This window comes from Ursus americanus, chromosome 8, assembly GCF_024610735.1.
Source record: "Ursus americanus isolate L20-20 chromosome 8, mUrsAme1.1.p, whole genome shotgun sequence".
Classification (NCBI taxonomy): domain Eukaryota; kingdom Metazoa; phylum Chordata; class Mammalia; order Carnivora; family Ursidae; genus Ursus; species Ursus americanus.
In genome coordinates this window covers 80,283,821-80,300,905 of record NC_142134.1, presented here as the reverse complement: position 1 = coordinate 80,300,905, position 17,085 = coordinate 80,283,821, and the positions used below count along the sequence as shown (strand labels likewise).

Here is a 17,085-nt window from a genome sequence, read left to right as displayed (position 1 = left end):
CATGCACACATACACACGTGCATGAGTACACATGCATGTACACACATTCACATGCACACACACACAGACACACTCATACACACGTGCACACACACATGCATGAGTACACATCACTTCCAGGGCATCCAGATCAGGTCACCGATGTGCCCCGTCCATCTCCTGGCTCCTCTCCTACCCTCCCTGTGCATGAGACCACTCAGGTGGGAAACGGGGTGAACAGAGTGGGGTCTCTCTGTCTGTGTCCTACAACCCCATGTGAGTCCATACTCATCTCAAAACAAAACGTTTTCAGTTAAAGTCCCCAGGCCAAGACAAGCCTCTGTCCAGGCTGGATCAGGCGGGGGAAGGTACTGGCCGCTCCTCTGTCATAGTAAAGGGGTAAAGGAAAGGCGGGGGGTGACTCCCCTGAAGGCAGCCCCAGGAGACAGAGCACTACAATACAGTACAATACAATACAGTACAATACAATACAATACAGTACAGTACAGTACAATACAATACAATACAATACAATACAATACAATACAATACAGTACAATACAATACAGTACAATACAATACAATACAGTACAATACAGTACAATACAATACAGTACAATACAGTACAATACAATACAGTACAATACAATACAGTACAATACAGTACAATACAATACAATACAGTACAGTACAATACAGTACAATACAATACAGTACAGTACAATACAATACAGTACAATACAGTACAATACAATACAGTACAATACAATACAGTACAATACAGTACAGTACAATACAGTACAGTACAGTACAATACAGTACAGTACAATACAGTACAATACAATACAGTACAGTACAATACAGTACAGTACAATACAGTACAATACAATACAGTACAATACAATACAGTACAATACAATACAGTACAATACAATACAGTACAATACAATACAATACAGTACAATACAATACAATACAGTACAATACAATACAATACAGTACAATACAGTACAATACAATACAATACAGTACAATACAATACAATACAGTACAATACAATACAATACAATACAGTACAATACAATACAGTACAATACAATACAATACAATACAGTACAGTACAATACAATACAGTACAATACAATACAATACAATACAATACAATACAATACAGTACAATACAGTACAATACAATACAGTACAATACAATACAATACAATACAATACAATACAGTACAATACAGTACAATACAATACAATACAATACAGTACAATACAGTACAGTACAATACAGTACAATACAATACAATACAGTACAATACAATACAATACAATACAGTACAATACAGTACAATACAATACAATACAATACAATACAATACAGTACAGTACAATACAATACAGTACAATACAATACAATACAATACAGTACAATACAATACAGTACAATACAATACAATACAATACAGTACAATACAGTACAATACAATACAATACAGTACAATACAATACAGTACAATACAATACAGTACAATACAATACAATACAGTACAATACAATACAATACAATACAGTACAATACAATACAATACAGTACAATACAATACAATACAGTACAATACAATACAATACAGTACAATACAATACAGTACAATACAGTACAATACAATACAGTACAATACAATACAGTACAATACAATACAGTACAATACAATACAGTACAATACAGTACAATACAGTACAATACAATACAGTACAATACAATACAGTACAATACAATACAGTACAATACAATACAATACAGTACAATACAGTACAGTACAATACAGTACAGTACAATACAGTACAATACAATACAGTACAATACAATACAGTACAGTACAATACAGTACAGTACAATACAATACAATACAATACAGTACAATACAATACAGTACAATACAATACAGTACAATACAATACAGTACAATACAATACAATACAATACAATACAATACAGTACAATACAGTACAATACAGTACAATACAGTACAATACAGTACAATACAATACAGTACAATACAATACAATACAGTACAATACAATACAGTACAATACAGTACAGTACAATACAGTACAATACAATACAATACAATACAATACAATACAGTACAATACAATACAATACAATACAGTACAATACAGTACAGTACAGTACAGTACAATACAATACAATACAGTACAATACAATACAATACAATACAATACAGTACAATACAGTACAATACAGTACAATACAATACAATACAATACAATACAGTACAGTACAATACAGTACAGTACAATACAATACAGTACAGTACAATACAATACAGTACAATACAATACAATACAATACAGTACAATACAGTACAATACAGTACAATACAGTACAATACAATACAATACAATACAATACAATACAGTACAATACAGTACAATACAATACAATACAATACAATACAATACAATACAGTACAATACAATACAGTACAATACAGTACAATACAATACAGTACAATACAATACAGTACAATACAATACAGTACAATACAGTACAATACAGTACAATACAATACAATACAGTACAATACAATACAGTACAATACAATACAATACAATACAATACAGTACAATACAGTACAATACAATACAATACAATACAGTACAATACAATACAGTACAGTACAATACAATACAGTACAATACAATACAATACAATACAGTACAATACAATACAGTACAGTACAATACAATACAGTACAATACAGTACAATACAATACAGTACAATACAATACAATACAGTACAATACAATACAATACAGTACAATACAGTACAGTACAATACAATACAATACAGTACAATACAATACAATACAGTACAGTACAATACAATACAATACAGTACAATACAATACAGTACAATACAATACAATACAGTACAATACAGTACAATACAGTACAATACAATACAATACAATACAATACAATACAGTACAATACAATACAATACAGTACAATACAATACAGTACAATACAATACAGTACAATACAATACAGTACAGTACAATACAGTACAGTACAATACAATACAATACAGTACAATACAATACAGTACAGTACAATACAATACAGTACAATACAATACAATACAGTACAATACAATACAATACAGTACAATACAATACAATACAATACAGTACAATACAATACAATACAATACAGTACAATACAATACAGTACAGTACAATACAATACAGTACAATACAGTACAATACAATACAGTACAATACAATACAATACAATACAATACAATACAGTACAGTACAGTACAGTACAATACAGTACAGTACAATACAATACAATACAATACAGTACAGTACAGTACAATACAATACAATACAATACAATACAGTACAGTACAATACAATACAATACAATACAATACAATACAGTACAATACAATACAATACAATACAATACAATACAATACAGTAAAATAAAATAAAATAAAATAAAAAAGCGTGCCCAGCCCCCAGGGTGCTCGCTGCCGTGGTAGCTCACCCACACGGCTCGCCTGTCACTCAGCAGCCTCCAGAATGGCCCAGAATTGACAGGGATGGTGCGTTGGTGTTGCCATGGAGACGTTATCTTTGAGCCCCTGGGTTTGGGGCACAGACACCCATGGTGGAGAATAATAGGGGCCCCGGGGTCAGCGGCATTCCTACAGAAGGTCCTGAGGGCGGCGTCAGCTCTGGTCTCGGAAAAGTCGAGAACTCTTACCTTCTGTTTGCAGCTACATAAGAACCAGAACCCAACGGGAGCAGCGGGGCAACTTCCACGGTGCGGGCGAGGGGAGATGTGTGTGGGCAGCGGGCGCCCCTGCCTGCCAGTGGCCTCTACACCCAACTCCTGCTGGGCCCGGCTGGGCCAAGGGGCGGCCTGGTTAGCAATGACAAAGGCCTCGGCCACCAATTGGCAAGTGCCTGCCGTGCGCTCGACTCTGGCCACACCTTCTCGTCTTTAGAACTTACTATAATTTCTCCCATTTTATGGCTGGGGAAGCCGAGGCGCAGCGAGGTTACACGACTTCCCGGGGCACACAGCTGGGGTGTGGTGGCACGGGAGCGCTAGCCCATCCACTTCGCCACTGCCCGTCAGCCCCTGCCCACACGGAGCATGGCTACCAACCCAGGAAGCTTGGCTCCACCGCCGGGCCTTCCCTCCGCCCCCACACTGCCCCCCACATCCTGTTGTAATCATAAGTACAGTCCCTTGCAAATCGGCTCTGCCACGTGCCGGGTGCTGTGCCTGGCGGGGTGCGTGCACTGTCTTCCTGGCGGCACCCCTGAAAACCCGCTGCCTCCCTCTCGGGGCATTCAGGGCGGGCTCAACGTCGAAGCCACTCGCCCCAGGCTGCCCAGATCCTCGGAGCGGCACCCAAAACCGTGTGTTGCTCGTCACTGCTTCCCCACGCCTCGATCGGCGCCCGGCGTGTGGCGGGCATGCTGTAAATGTGTGTGCAGAGTGGACACGTCACCTGCTGCCGTCCTGACCACTCCCGCATGGCCGGACGCCTCTGCCGCCACCCCCGGGGACAGAGAGGCCCCGTCGCCACCCACCACCTATGCCACGTGACATTGCGTCATCCTCAGACCTGGTCCCTGGCGTGAACACCTTTGTCACACACACCTGTGGCTCATGATTTTGTAGGGAGCTCCAGACTCCTTCCAGGGGGAGTCTATTTACTCAGCAACCCCTGGTGAGTAAATAGGCCATTTCCCACCTGCATGCCCCACGTGGGACGGAATGAACTGGAAGGAAGGGCCACGTCGTCGGTGGGAACATCTTCGGTTTCCAGATGAGAAAACCGTTCAGCCGCTGGGCCCCCAGGTGAACCCCCTACGCGTCCTGATGGCCTGTCTTGTTGCAGGGACGGGCTGCCCTACTGCGAGGCCGACTACCACACCAAGTTCGGCATCCGCTGTGACGGCTGTGAGAAGTACATCACGGGGCACGTGCTGGAGGTGAGTGGGCTGCCGGGCACCCTCTCTGAGCCAGGTCCTGCTCGCGTGCCTCTCGGGGTGTCCGATGTTCGTGTGTGTTTGTGCAAGAATGCGTACCCCTGAGTCTTTGCCTCCCCCTTCCTCCCAGCTCTGCTGGGGGACAGCTTCCTCACCCTTCCAGGGCCTGCTCGGTGAGGGCCACCTCCTCCAGGAAGCCTTCCCCGGACACTGTCTCTCCTGCACCCTCTGCAAGCTAATTGAGTTAGAGAGGTGAGGGTTTGACATCCTGGGTCCAGCCCTCCCATGTCTAGATGGGGGTCAGGCCTGGAGGAGTGAAAGTGAGTCCAGTCGGCAGGACCATGTGCCCAAAGGAGGCCCAGAGTGGTCACCTGGCAGGCCCAGTCACACAGCAATCACGGGGTAGGCAGGCTTTCTTGGGGGTGCCGACAGCATGTCTTTTGGTCGCGGTAGGAGTTACCTGGCTCTGTCTCTGTGGAATCACATGCAGCGTGCCCTTTGGTACAGCTGTTCAGTAAGATAAATCCCGTGGGAGGCTCCCACCCCACCCGGGGTGTCACACCCAGCCCGTCCCTCCCCCCATTCTTCAGCCCCTCCTTGGCTCTGTGCTGGAGCCTGCCCATGACCCTGGGGAAGGCACAGGTGACTCAGGGAATGGAGGGGGGCCCTGACCCCAGCAAAGGGCTTGGGAGCCTTTCCCACCAGGTCACAGGGGGGCCTCTGGGGGTGGGAGGATAGGTTGGGGGATGCTGCTGTCAGGCCCCCACCCCCATCCCTGACCAAGGCTTCTGAGCCCGGGAATGCCTGGGTCATTTTGGCATTTCAAAGAGCGTGGGGCTGCTGCCCAGGCTGGAGGCTGGAGTCTGGGGACAGTGGGACGCGTGGGGGTGCCCCTGGAATCCCCAAGGATTGCTGCCCTGCCTGCACCCACAGCTAGTACCCAGCACATCATCGGCACCCGCGGTGCCTCGGCGGAATTGTACGCTGAGCGCTGGGCTGCTTCGCTCGAAGTTACCCTTGATGTCCCTCCAAGCAGCGGGGACAGAGCTGCCTGGGGGCCTCAGGCCCACCTCTCAGCTCTCTCGGCCCTCTACCCCGGCAGTGGGAAGGGGAGAGGGGTAGGGGTGTCACAGCCACCCCACAGGGCAGGGCCGCCTCTCCCCTCATCCCCAGGGCGGGAACCCCCCTCAGGCCAGTGCCCAGTGGGAGGGCCCAGGCTCTGCGGCGGGGCCTGAGGGTGGGTGTAACACACGCTCACTGATGACCGCGAGAGTGTGCAGAACACACATGGGAGGGAGGTAATGCGATCATAGGGAGCTGAACTGTTTGGCTGGTTTCCTTCCAGTTTTTTCCGTCCCCACGTAATTCTAGTGGAGGCCAGACTGTCGGTACAACATTATATTCTGAGGTTGTCCAGTTCACGCTTCTGGTTTAGCAAGTTCCCCTGTTTTTGTTTTTTGTGTGTTTTCCATACGATGGGCCTTTCTGTTAAACAGCTGTATTGGAACATAGCTCACATACCGCACAGTCCAGCCCTTAGCATGGGCCGCTCAGCGGCAGCCGGTATCCGCGTAGACACATGCACCTCGCACGTCCGCTCTAGAGCATTTCCAACACCTCAGCAAGAGCCGGATGCCCTGGATGCTGCCCCAGCCCCGGCCCCTCGGGTCCCCCTCCTGTCTCCACGGACTTCCCTTCTCCGCACAGCGCACGTGAATGGGGTCCGACAGCCTGGGTGGGGTTTCCAAGGCTGCTCGTGTGTCAGCGTGGCCCGTCTTGCATTACATTCCGTCGCAGGACTGTTCCAGTACTTAGTAAGCTGATTATTGTTGGACAGAGCACCACTTTCTAGTTTTGTACTACAATAAACAACACAGTGATGAACATCTTTTTTTTTTTTTTGCATTTCTAGTTTTTCTTAAGATTTCTTCATTGAAATGTGCATGCTCAGTCAACAAGTATAAACCTTTTAAGAGTCTTGACACTTACAAGGTGCTTTCTGGAAAGGTCACCCTAATCTCCACTCTTACCCGCAGAGCACGGTGCCCCCGCCCCACTGGGAGTGTAGTCTCTATGAACTCCGCGCTGGTCTGCAGCTGAGAACGTGGGGCCTCACTCGCTCCCGTGACTCCCTTCGCCCTTGATGCCGGTCCTTCTGACAGTTGAGTGGACCGCAGCGCCTGCGTTAGTTACTTCCCATGCGCTGCCTGCTTACACGCGGGTGGGGTCTTCATGGGGTGGGGTCTTCATGGTCTTCAGCTCCATCTGTGCGTATGGGTCCCATGATGAAGCTGTTGGCATTTAGTCTGCGGGCATCTTGTACATATTGTCTTGGGTGGTGATCGTATTATCGATACCCACATCCTCTGAATATGTGGACGGAGACTATGACACTCTTCGGGACCCCGTGGCGCTATAAATATTAGGGACAGGGCCCCACCTGCCCCACTGCCAGTGGTTCAAACCACTTGTCCGTGTTTCCCGCAAGGTTATTCCAGATCTTCTACCCTCTCCTGGGCTCCCCACACATGTGTGCTGGGCCATTGGCCACCCCTAGCAGGTGGCAGAGCCAGACTCGGACCCGGGCTGCCCGGGCTCCTGGCGCCTGTTCCTTCCCCAGCGTTGGCCTCTCCCAGAGTGTGGACGTCAGTGTGTGTGCTGTTTTAGCACTGTGCCCCATGTGATACCTGATGGCCGGAAGTGGGGTGCATCTCAGGCTCCGGTGGGCTGAGCTGTTGCTGCTGCAGGTGTGTGGACCTAGCCTGACCTGCTTCCTGGCCACCGCGGCATCACCCCTGCACCCTGGGGGGCCGGAGGGGGAGACCTGACCCCAACCCTGCTGCCTGCCCTCAGCACGCACTGTGCCGAGCAAGAGAACATTCCAGTACGTCAGGGACTCAGTGAGACATCGTCTGTGAAGTGTCCCCCAGCTCAGGGCTGGCCCCGTGGTAAATACTGGGGGCTGGGGGCTTCGTTATCGTCACCAGGTGATCAGCGGGCTCCCCCGGATGGTGACCCCATGTGCCCCGTGTGCTCCTGATAGTTGACGCTGGACCAAATACAGCATGTGGGGGTTTGGTGCCCGTGAATGGAGCCCCTGCAGTGCGCTCCGCTTTATCATCAGGAAGGGACCGAGTAATTATGAAGAACAGGAGAAAAACGGGTCTGGATTTTCCTCCTCGTCAGTGGTGGAGGATAAAGAGCCTCCCAGGAAGATTAATGCTTTTGTTTTCGCCTCCTCGGCGAGTTCCCTGGCGTGGTGGAGTCGGCGGGCTCTGCAAAGCTCTGAGCATCCCCCTCGCGAGGTGGCAGCTGCGGGCGGGCAGAGCTGAGCCCGACTCCGCAGAGGGGAGCCGCCGTCGCCGCGCCACCACCTGAACTTGGCCCGGAGCGTGCCGGTGCCCCGCTGGGCCGGCAGTGGGCTCTTGGGGGCAGCAGGTGGCAGATGGCAGGACCTGAAAAAGAAGGAACAGGATCCAGACCTCTGGCTGAAGGCTGAGGGTGCCCATCCTCACGGTTACACTGCCCGTTCCAGCTGACCTGTCTGGGGAGCGGGCACTGGAGAAGGGCTGTGGGGGCTGGCCGATCGGACTGAGCTCTGTGGCGAGGACCCCGTGCAGGTAGGAAGCCTGGCCAGGCTCTTCGGAGGGCCGATGGGGAGGCTGCAGGGGCCATGCTGGGTTGCAGGTGGGTGGGCTTGCAGGGAGCTGGGACAGATTGGCCAGGTGAGACTCCCTGAGGCACCCGTCACCCCCCCAAGCTTTGTCCCCCACCAGATGCTTGTCCCACTCCGAGCTTCCCTCTCCTCGGAGCCCGCGCGGGAGAGCAGCTCAGGCCCCCTTCCCCCGCCAGCAGGAGCCATCAGGCTGTGCTGCGTCTGTGTGTGGCGGGCACAGTGCCATCTTGATGCCGGCCGCCAGCAGCGCCTGCCTGTCCGCCCATGAAATGTGTTCCGTGGTGACGGTGGAGCCTTTCCTCCCCCTTCTTTAGTTACTCCTAAATATCGTCTTCTCGGTGTCTTCCCCGATCCTGCGTGTCTCGGGTGTCTGTCTCGGGGACCCTGCTCCATGCTGGGGTGCAGGTGGAAGAGTCTCATGGGTCTGCTGGGCACTTAGGAGGGGCTGTCTGCACCCCCACATTGCCGAGAGGGATGGAAGGCTGGGAGATGGGGGCAGAGGTGGGGGGCCTGGGGCGGTCCTCTGCATGGCGGGCTCCATGGCTGGAAATGCCCCACGGAGAGAGCTGAAAGGTGGCTATGCGGTTGTCTGCCAGGGACAGCGGTGTAACCAGACCAACTAGACCCAGAGTTTGACAAGGGGGTGCTGAGCAAGGGCGAGAGGGGGAGTCCCTGGCTCAGTGCTCACACTCACCCCACCCTTGCCTTATTCTCTGCTAGAAGGAGTGCTTCCCTGCACTGGTGGGAGTGGGAGTGGCGGGGGCGGGGATGGGCCCTGCCCTCCTTAACCCTTGCAGTGCTGTTGTAGGAGCCCCACCTGCCTGGTGCAGCCCGGCTGTCTCCATGGTAACGAGAAGCCCAGGGTCCCTCTGGGACCACTAATTAATTCCTCCCTCCCTCTCTTTCTCCCCTGCCTGCCTTCTCTTCTCTCTTCCTTAACCCACCCCTCACCTACAGACCCTCTGAACACTCACTGTGTGCCCTGTCCCGGGCTGGTGGTGGCTGGGCTCCCTGCTTGCACCCCCCACCACCCAGGAGCCCTGGTGGGAGGGGGACCACACAGGCAGCTTCCGCCCTGGGTCAGGCAGCCCCTAAACATGTCTCCATTTCAAATAAACCATCCCCTGGGGCTACAGGACATCGGTCTTCCTTTGGGCACTCCATTTTACCCTCTTTAGCGGATATGACTTTTATCGCTGGGAGACAATAAACCACATGTTCTGAAGAAATAAAGGCATTTCCTCAGGACAGAAACAGGTCAACTTGCCAAGGCCCCAACTTCTCTCTCTCTTTTTGTAATTTGATGAATGTCTTTATTTAAAAAAACATATTCGGAAGGAATACCTGTTTATCATAAAATAAACTGAAAAAGCATCCATAATGAACACCATCACCCAGACTAACTATTGTTAGGATTTAGAATTCACCGTTTTAGATTGTGTGTACACGTGCACAGATAAACACACACGCACACACACACAGATACACACGCCCACATACACACACGGGTACACACGCACCCACACCAGCATACGGATACAGACACACACTGACATAGACACAGATATCCACACATACACACAGATATACACGCCCACATACACACACGGATGCACACGGACACACAGATACAGACACACAGACATAGACACAGATATACACATATACATACGGATACGGACACACAGACATACACACTTACACATACCTACACACACAGGCACACACGGACACACAGATACACACACAGACACAGATATACACATGTACATACACACACATGGATACACATAGACACACAGACACACAGACACAGGAGTGCACGGACGTGCTGTCAGCCTGACGCCATGCCCTGCTTGTGCATCTGACAACGAATCAGAACCTGGGTCCTGACCCTTCCCATTGGTCTGTAACAGCGTCTACACTGGCGAGCCGCGTTCCCTGGTCTTCTGGGTTTGAGGGGCTGGGACAAGGGCATGGAGCAGACATCTTTGCTGCGGGGGCTTCTTAGCGACATCATGTGCTCTAGGGACCACTTAGGAACATAGGACAGCATTTCCGCGTGGGGTCTGCTCTGGGACCTGGGGGACCGGGGAGGACGAGGCGACACGCCCTAGAGAGAGCTCAATGGTGGGAGAAGGGGAGAGAGAGAGAGAGAGAGCGCCTGCCAGCCTGGCAACGCGGCAGAGACCCCACGCCGAGAGTGAACACATGGGGTCAGCAATGGGGACAGCGGCAGGGCTGAGGTCAGGGGCTCTGGGGAGGGGGCTGCCGATCGCACAGTGCTTCACCTGCAGGGCCCTGCGTGGTGAGGAGAGGGGCTCCTCTCCAGGGGGTTGTAGGCCGCGGCAGCAGACGCTCCCCGCGGCAGCGGCACAGCTCCCGCCGAAGGCTCTGGTCAGCTGCAGGGTACGTGTAATCATCTCGGCACGTGCTGGTGATGAGGTCTTTTTGGATCTGGATTCAACAGGGAAACTAAGCTTTGATCGGGGCCGGTGGAGGCACGTGAGCAGCCCCCAGGAGCTGGCCGGCCTGGGCGGGGGGCTGCGGCAGTGGCACTTGCCCAGCCCTCCACAGCCTGGCGTCCAGCGGAGCACATGGAAAGCATCGGGGGACACAGCCTGTTGTCCAGGGAGCAGAAGGGACCCCAGATGACGGGACGCCTGCCTCCCATGTGCCGGGCATGTCCCTCTGTGCTGCCCATGGCCGGGTACGGGGTGGGGGGGTGGGAGTTTCTGGAGCCCGGACACCCTGCCCCAAGTCCCTGGTGCTGGCTGCGCCCTGCGTGTCAGCGGTGCGACGTGCTCCAGTCTGTCCGTGATGACTTGGTCCTGAATAAGGCGCAGCCCTTGCTCTAGGCGCCTGGAGCCCGCGTCCCTGCGTTCTTAATGAGCCTGTTCTGTCTTACTAAAGACGACAGCCACTTGTCAGAGGCACAGACATCTTTTTAAAACCACGCACTGCAGAAGCTCATGAGCTTTTAATATTCTCTAGAAATCTGAGCCATCTTGAGACCCACCTGGTGCGGGGCTGGGCCATCTGCCCGGGGGGGGGGTGCTGGGGGGCTGCACAGACCACACCCCAGCTGCTGATGCTCCAGGCTTGTAGTGCATGGGGATGGGGAGAAGAGGCTCTGAAAGGGCAGGGGCTGCAGCAGCCTTTGGATGATGTGGAATGTCCGGTCGCTGTGGCCACCGGGAGAGAGGGCGGGAGTGACCATGGGGCCCGATACAAGGAGCGAGGGTGCTTTGACTTTGGACTCTATAGTGGGTTTTAGTCTGCTGGAGCCGCTGCAGCCATTCTGGGCCCTGCGTGCGAAGCCCCAGGTAGCGTCCTTCCTGTGCTAGGGTCTGCAAGTTCGCCATCCAGGTGCCGGCCCGGCCCCTTCAGTTCCTGGCGAGGGCCTGCTGCCGGCACCGCAGATGTCCACCTTCTCCCTGTGTCCGTCGTGGCGGAGACAGAGCTCTGGTGGCCCATCTTACAGGACACTGACGTCCTTATAGGACTTCCCAGGGCCCCACGTGTCGGGACTCCAGTCCTTTCTAAGGCTGAAGGATAGTCTGCTGTGCGGCCGGACCACAGTTTGTTTACCCGCTCATCCCCTGGGGGCCATCTGGGGCCGTTTGCACCCTGGAGCCACTGTGAAAATGGCTGACTTGGACACTCACGTCCCAGTTGTGCAGACCGCTGTTTTTGCCGGCCTCTTGTCTCCATTTGTTTCCCAGCCAGGAGTGGAACCGCTGGGTCCGGTTGTCACTGCGTCTCTTTCCCAGGTGCTGGTGGCCACGCCCGCATTCCCTCCAGCAGGTGCACAGGGGCCTGCTTTCCCCACGTCCTCGCCGACATGCACTGTCCCTTGGGTCTTGCTTTGATTACGGCCACCCTAATGGGCATGGAGGGGCGTCTCATGGCGGTTTGGACTTGCCCTTCCTCTGTGACGGTGACGTCTGGCATCTCGTATGTGCTCCTTGACCCCTTGTGTATCTTCTTTGGAAAAATGTCTATTCGAGTTCTTTGCCCACTTTCTAGGTGGACTGTTTGTCTCTGTTGTTGAGCGGTAAGAATTCTCTCTGTGCTCTGGATGCTAAGCCCTGGTTGGGTCTAGGATTTCACATGTCTGCTCCCGCTCTCCAGGCTGTCTTCCCACTTTTATTTTTGTTGCTGCTGTTCCTGCTCTTGGTGTCCCAGCCGGGAACGCGCTGCCAAACCTGGGCTGGAGGATGCAGCCCGCGCTTTCTCCTAAGAGATTCAAAGTTTCAGCTCGTACTTTTGGTCATCAATCCGCTTTGTGGGTCTTGCTGGCTTGTCACACACACAGAGGCGTGCACAAATCCTATGTGTGCAGTGTGGTCAGTGTCCACAACACGGACAGGCCTGTGCAACCAGCACTCAGATCAAGACAGAGAACGTGCCCAGCCCCCGGGACACCCCCCCGCCCCCCCTGACTCCAGTGAAGGGGACGCGTCTGCTTGGCTCTGCACTTTGTGCGAATGGAATCTGTGCTCTCCGGGGTCTGCCTCTTTCCTCCCTCCTGGGTGTCTCGGGGTCTCCCCATGGGTGGTCCGGGGCCTGGGCTGGGGCACGGGGAGGCTGGGGACAGCACCCTGGAGCCGGGACCGCCAGGCCCGGGGCTGGGAGGCCACCAAGGGCCACACTCCTGGGCTCCAGTCCTGCTCCGCCAGCCTGTGCTGTGTGACCTTTCTCAGCTCCCTCCACCTTTCTGTGCACCGTGTGGAACATGAGGGTACTAATGTAGCTCGTAGGGCCTCTGGAGGCTGAAGACAGGGTGGCATGTGAAAGGGCCTTGGCTCGAGCTGCGGAAATGGTGGTGGAGTTGCCGTTTTCTTCGGGGGCTCGGGGCATTTGCCAGGTCTGGGTGGGAGTGGTTCCCCGATGGCGGCAGACCGAGGACACAGGGCCGGCCCCTCCCAGCGGCCTGGGGCTGCATCTTCCCTCTGTGTTAATTCTCCTCCATGTGGTTGGGATTTCAAGCCTGTTGTCTTAGAAACCATCCCCACGGTTTTCTCTCTCCTCCTACTCAGGTGTAGACACCCCGTGTAGACGCCAGGGTCTGTGTTCCCTCAGGGCGTGCTTTCTCCTCCAAGTGGCTGTCCCAGAACTCCTGCTGTTTGAGTCGTGGGGGTGTCCCCCACCAGTGGGAAGGGGGCCTGGGTGAGGCATGCACAAGGACAGGTCAGAAGTTGCAATGTTTAAAGTCGCCGAAATGACCACTTTGCCCTCCTTCTGCCTGGGCCGGCACTGCCCTGTAACCTGCTACCGGGGAGATCCCCACAACTAGCGGTTCCTGAAGTGGCCCCAGCTAGGCCCGGCCCCCGAGAGCCTCCCTGTCCAGTGAGGAGCCCAGATGAGGGACGTGTGCCCGGGAGGCTTTCCGGAGGAGGCGGCATTTGAGCTGTGATAGAGAACGTGGAGGCCCCGGGCAGACGGAGCGGGGCAGGTGCTCCCGGCGGAGGGAACGGGAGGAGGGCCTCTGGAGCAGGCGGGAGGACTACAGACATAGCATCCTCGCGCTCCCCGGGAAGAATCCCTTCGTCCGGATGCATTGTGGCCGTGCCACGGGGCACATCACGCGGGACGGGAGCGTGTTTGGGATCCCCCCTCCCCACCACGGGGTCACCTGGGGGCAGGTGTTCACCGATGGCTCGGTGGTGAGGGGAGGATCGTGAGAGGCATGTGTGCATTTTGCCCCCGCTTGTGCTCATCCGGGACGTGGCGGTACTAACACGCTCGGGAAGCGGTGGTCGGATCTTCCCATTTCCAGGAAGAGTGAACGCCAGCCGCCGCCACCTTACCCCGAGGCTGACAGTAGTGGCATGGACGGTGCTGAGTGCGGTAGTTCTGCGAGGTTCTTCTGTGCCGCCCAGAACTGCACCACACCAGCCAGTGGCGTTAGTTCATGTGACGTCCGTGTTAGTCTTTGCGCCTAATTTAACAAATGCTAAGGATTCTAAAAACAGTAAATGCTAATTGAGAAATCTGAGCAATACGGAGATGTGTAAGACGGCCCATCCCTCCGGTGCCTCACCTGGGGAGATCAGGTTAGCTTTGGCCTCCTTCTGCCCTCCCTGCTGCCCCCGCTCCCTGGTTCAGAGACAGACGGGACCTGGCCCCCTGCCCCGTGAGGGAGCAGACCCATCAACCACTGAGTGGAGGAGCTGGGTGACACCCCTGCTCGCCCGGAGGTCGTGCTGTGCTTCTGCGTCTCTGCTCCCAGATGTGGCCCCCGGCGCACGTGGCCCCAGCACACATGGCCCTGGCACATGTGGCCCGCTTCCACAACCAGTACCCTGGGCAGTCTGGGAGCACCCAGCGGACGCAGGCTCTCTCGGGTGCTGTCCCGAGCCCCTGATGGATACGGGACGTGGCACACACTCAGTATCCCCCGAGAACCCCGCATGTGGGTGTGCTGTACCCACCGGCCAAGTGTGGCTGCTTCCGTGGCCCCTTTAGCTTTGGCAGCAACACCTCTGCTTTGCTGTCTTCACAGGCAGGAGAAAAACACTACCACCCGCTGTGTGCGCTATGCGTCCGCTGCGGCCGGATGTTTGCGGAAGGCGAGGAGATGTATCTTCAAGGTAAGGACAAAATGCCGCTGCCCAGTCCCCTTGGGCAAGACAGGGACATCCCCTGGGCCTGTCCCACATGCTGGGTGGGACCTGGTGGGTGGCCTGTGTCACCTCGCTCGTTGGGAAGCCCCCCACCCAGCCCCGTGGCAGCACGTGGGACACAGAGTCATGGGACCTGGTGACGGCCTGGACATGGAGGTGGGCCCAGGGCTGCTCGGCACCCCCCCAAGACGAGGGGTTGGGTATAGAGCCCCCATCTCTTCAGCCACTGTTCTATTCAATGAGCCGTCTGTGTGCAGGGAGCCGGAGGCGGGCCGAGCAGGGCTAGCGGATGGGAGAGCCACACACCGGCTGTTTCATGACCTCATGGCACAGTCGTCTTGGGGCTGTGTGTCACACAGGCCTGCCTTTCTGAGCCCAGCCTCGTGGGGTGACATCAGCTAGGCCGGCCTTGTCCCCGGTGTCCCTTCTTGTTCCTTGAGTCTCTGCTCGAGAGCCCATGAAAGGGGTCCTTTGCACCCCTCCTTCTGTCACTGGGATGTCTGGGTGGGAGGGGGCCCCCCATGGCATCACCCCCACTGTAAATAGTGCTTTCAAGCCTTTCTGACTCCCTGCACAATGGCGCTAGAGCCGCAGCATGGGGACAGGAACTCGCCATCAAGGGAGACCCAGTCTCTGGGAACAAAGATGTTCTTCATGGCTCTGGGCTGTGGCTGGCACCCCGTTTCTAAGCAGGTCCTGCGGTGACTTTCTGTGGAATATGGAAGCCAGTCTCATCCCCTCTCCCAGCCTCAGATTTCCCAGCCGGTATGCCAAGGGGTGGACCCGGGTCGGAGGTTTTCAACTCCGCACCGTGGAGCACTGCCCAGGGCTTCGGGGGTGGGGGATCTGGCCCCGCCCGGCCTGGACACCCTGAGACCTGCCTGGTCCACCTGGATGCTGGGACTCCGTGGAGGTGTCGACAGGCGAATCCCATACAGCTGAAGCTCTGAAGAGCAGGGGTCCCAGTGAGCCTCACGGCCTTCGAGGACGTGGGGCAGCCCCCTCCCCACTACCACCAGCACCACCAACCATGGGGCACACCTTCCAGTAAATACAGGGGAGGAGCTGTGACTGCTCGTCATGATCAGGGAGACCCAGATGAAAGTCTTCTTTCCCCCATGGGGTTGACAAGGACTAAAGGGAAGGTCGCATCCCCTTTGTGAGGAATCAAGGAAATGGGCCTCTTCCCTGACCGGTGTGGCAAAAACTGGGAAATTACCAGTGTGCATCGAGAGCCTTGAAAATGCCCGCGCCCTTGGAGCCAAGACTCCATTTCTAGGAAGTCCTTCAGTGAGCGGGGTGTGCTAGGACTTGTGTGCCCCGGAACCCCAGCGTGACTCCAGAAATGGAACGCCACAGCCAGCAGGCGAGGGACGGGTAAATCCCCCTCCCTGCATGCGGGGCGATGGGACCCAGCCCTCACGGCTGTGCTTCTGGTATTTAATTGTGTGGGGGAAACGTTCTAGACACTTTGAACAAAACTCGTAGGACATCAAACGAGGTTTGTACAACCTTATCCACATTCTCTGAAAAATGCACGGATCGCTGGAAAGCGGCCCGAGCAGAGTGGCTAGGAGGTTAGCAGTGGTTTTAATTTTCTTATTTACACTTTGTTGGGTGCCTTTAATTTTTAGTAAGGAATATCAGTGATGTACCTATTACTTCAGTAATCAGAGTTGTCTAAAATGCATGTTTTACACACACACACACACACACCCCTTAATCGTGGTCTCCCAGGAGCTCCAGGTGATGCAGACA

At 53.7% G+C, this 17,085-nt stretch overlaps 1 protein-coding gene across 1 annotated transcript in view; it reads left to right on the top strand.

Annotated features, from left to right (window-relative positions):
• The window catches only part of ABLIM2 (actin binding LIM protein family member 2), a 147,372-nt gene that overhangs the window by 63,973 nt on the left and 66,314 nt on the right, over positions 1-17,085 (top strand). Inside the window, 2 exon segments of the mRNA XM_087864312.1 lie at positions 4,932-5,025; positions 15,207-15,294. Coding sequence (XP_087720438.1) covers positions 4,932-5,025; positions 15,207-15,294 — 182 coding nt within the window.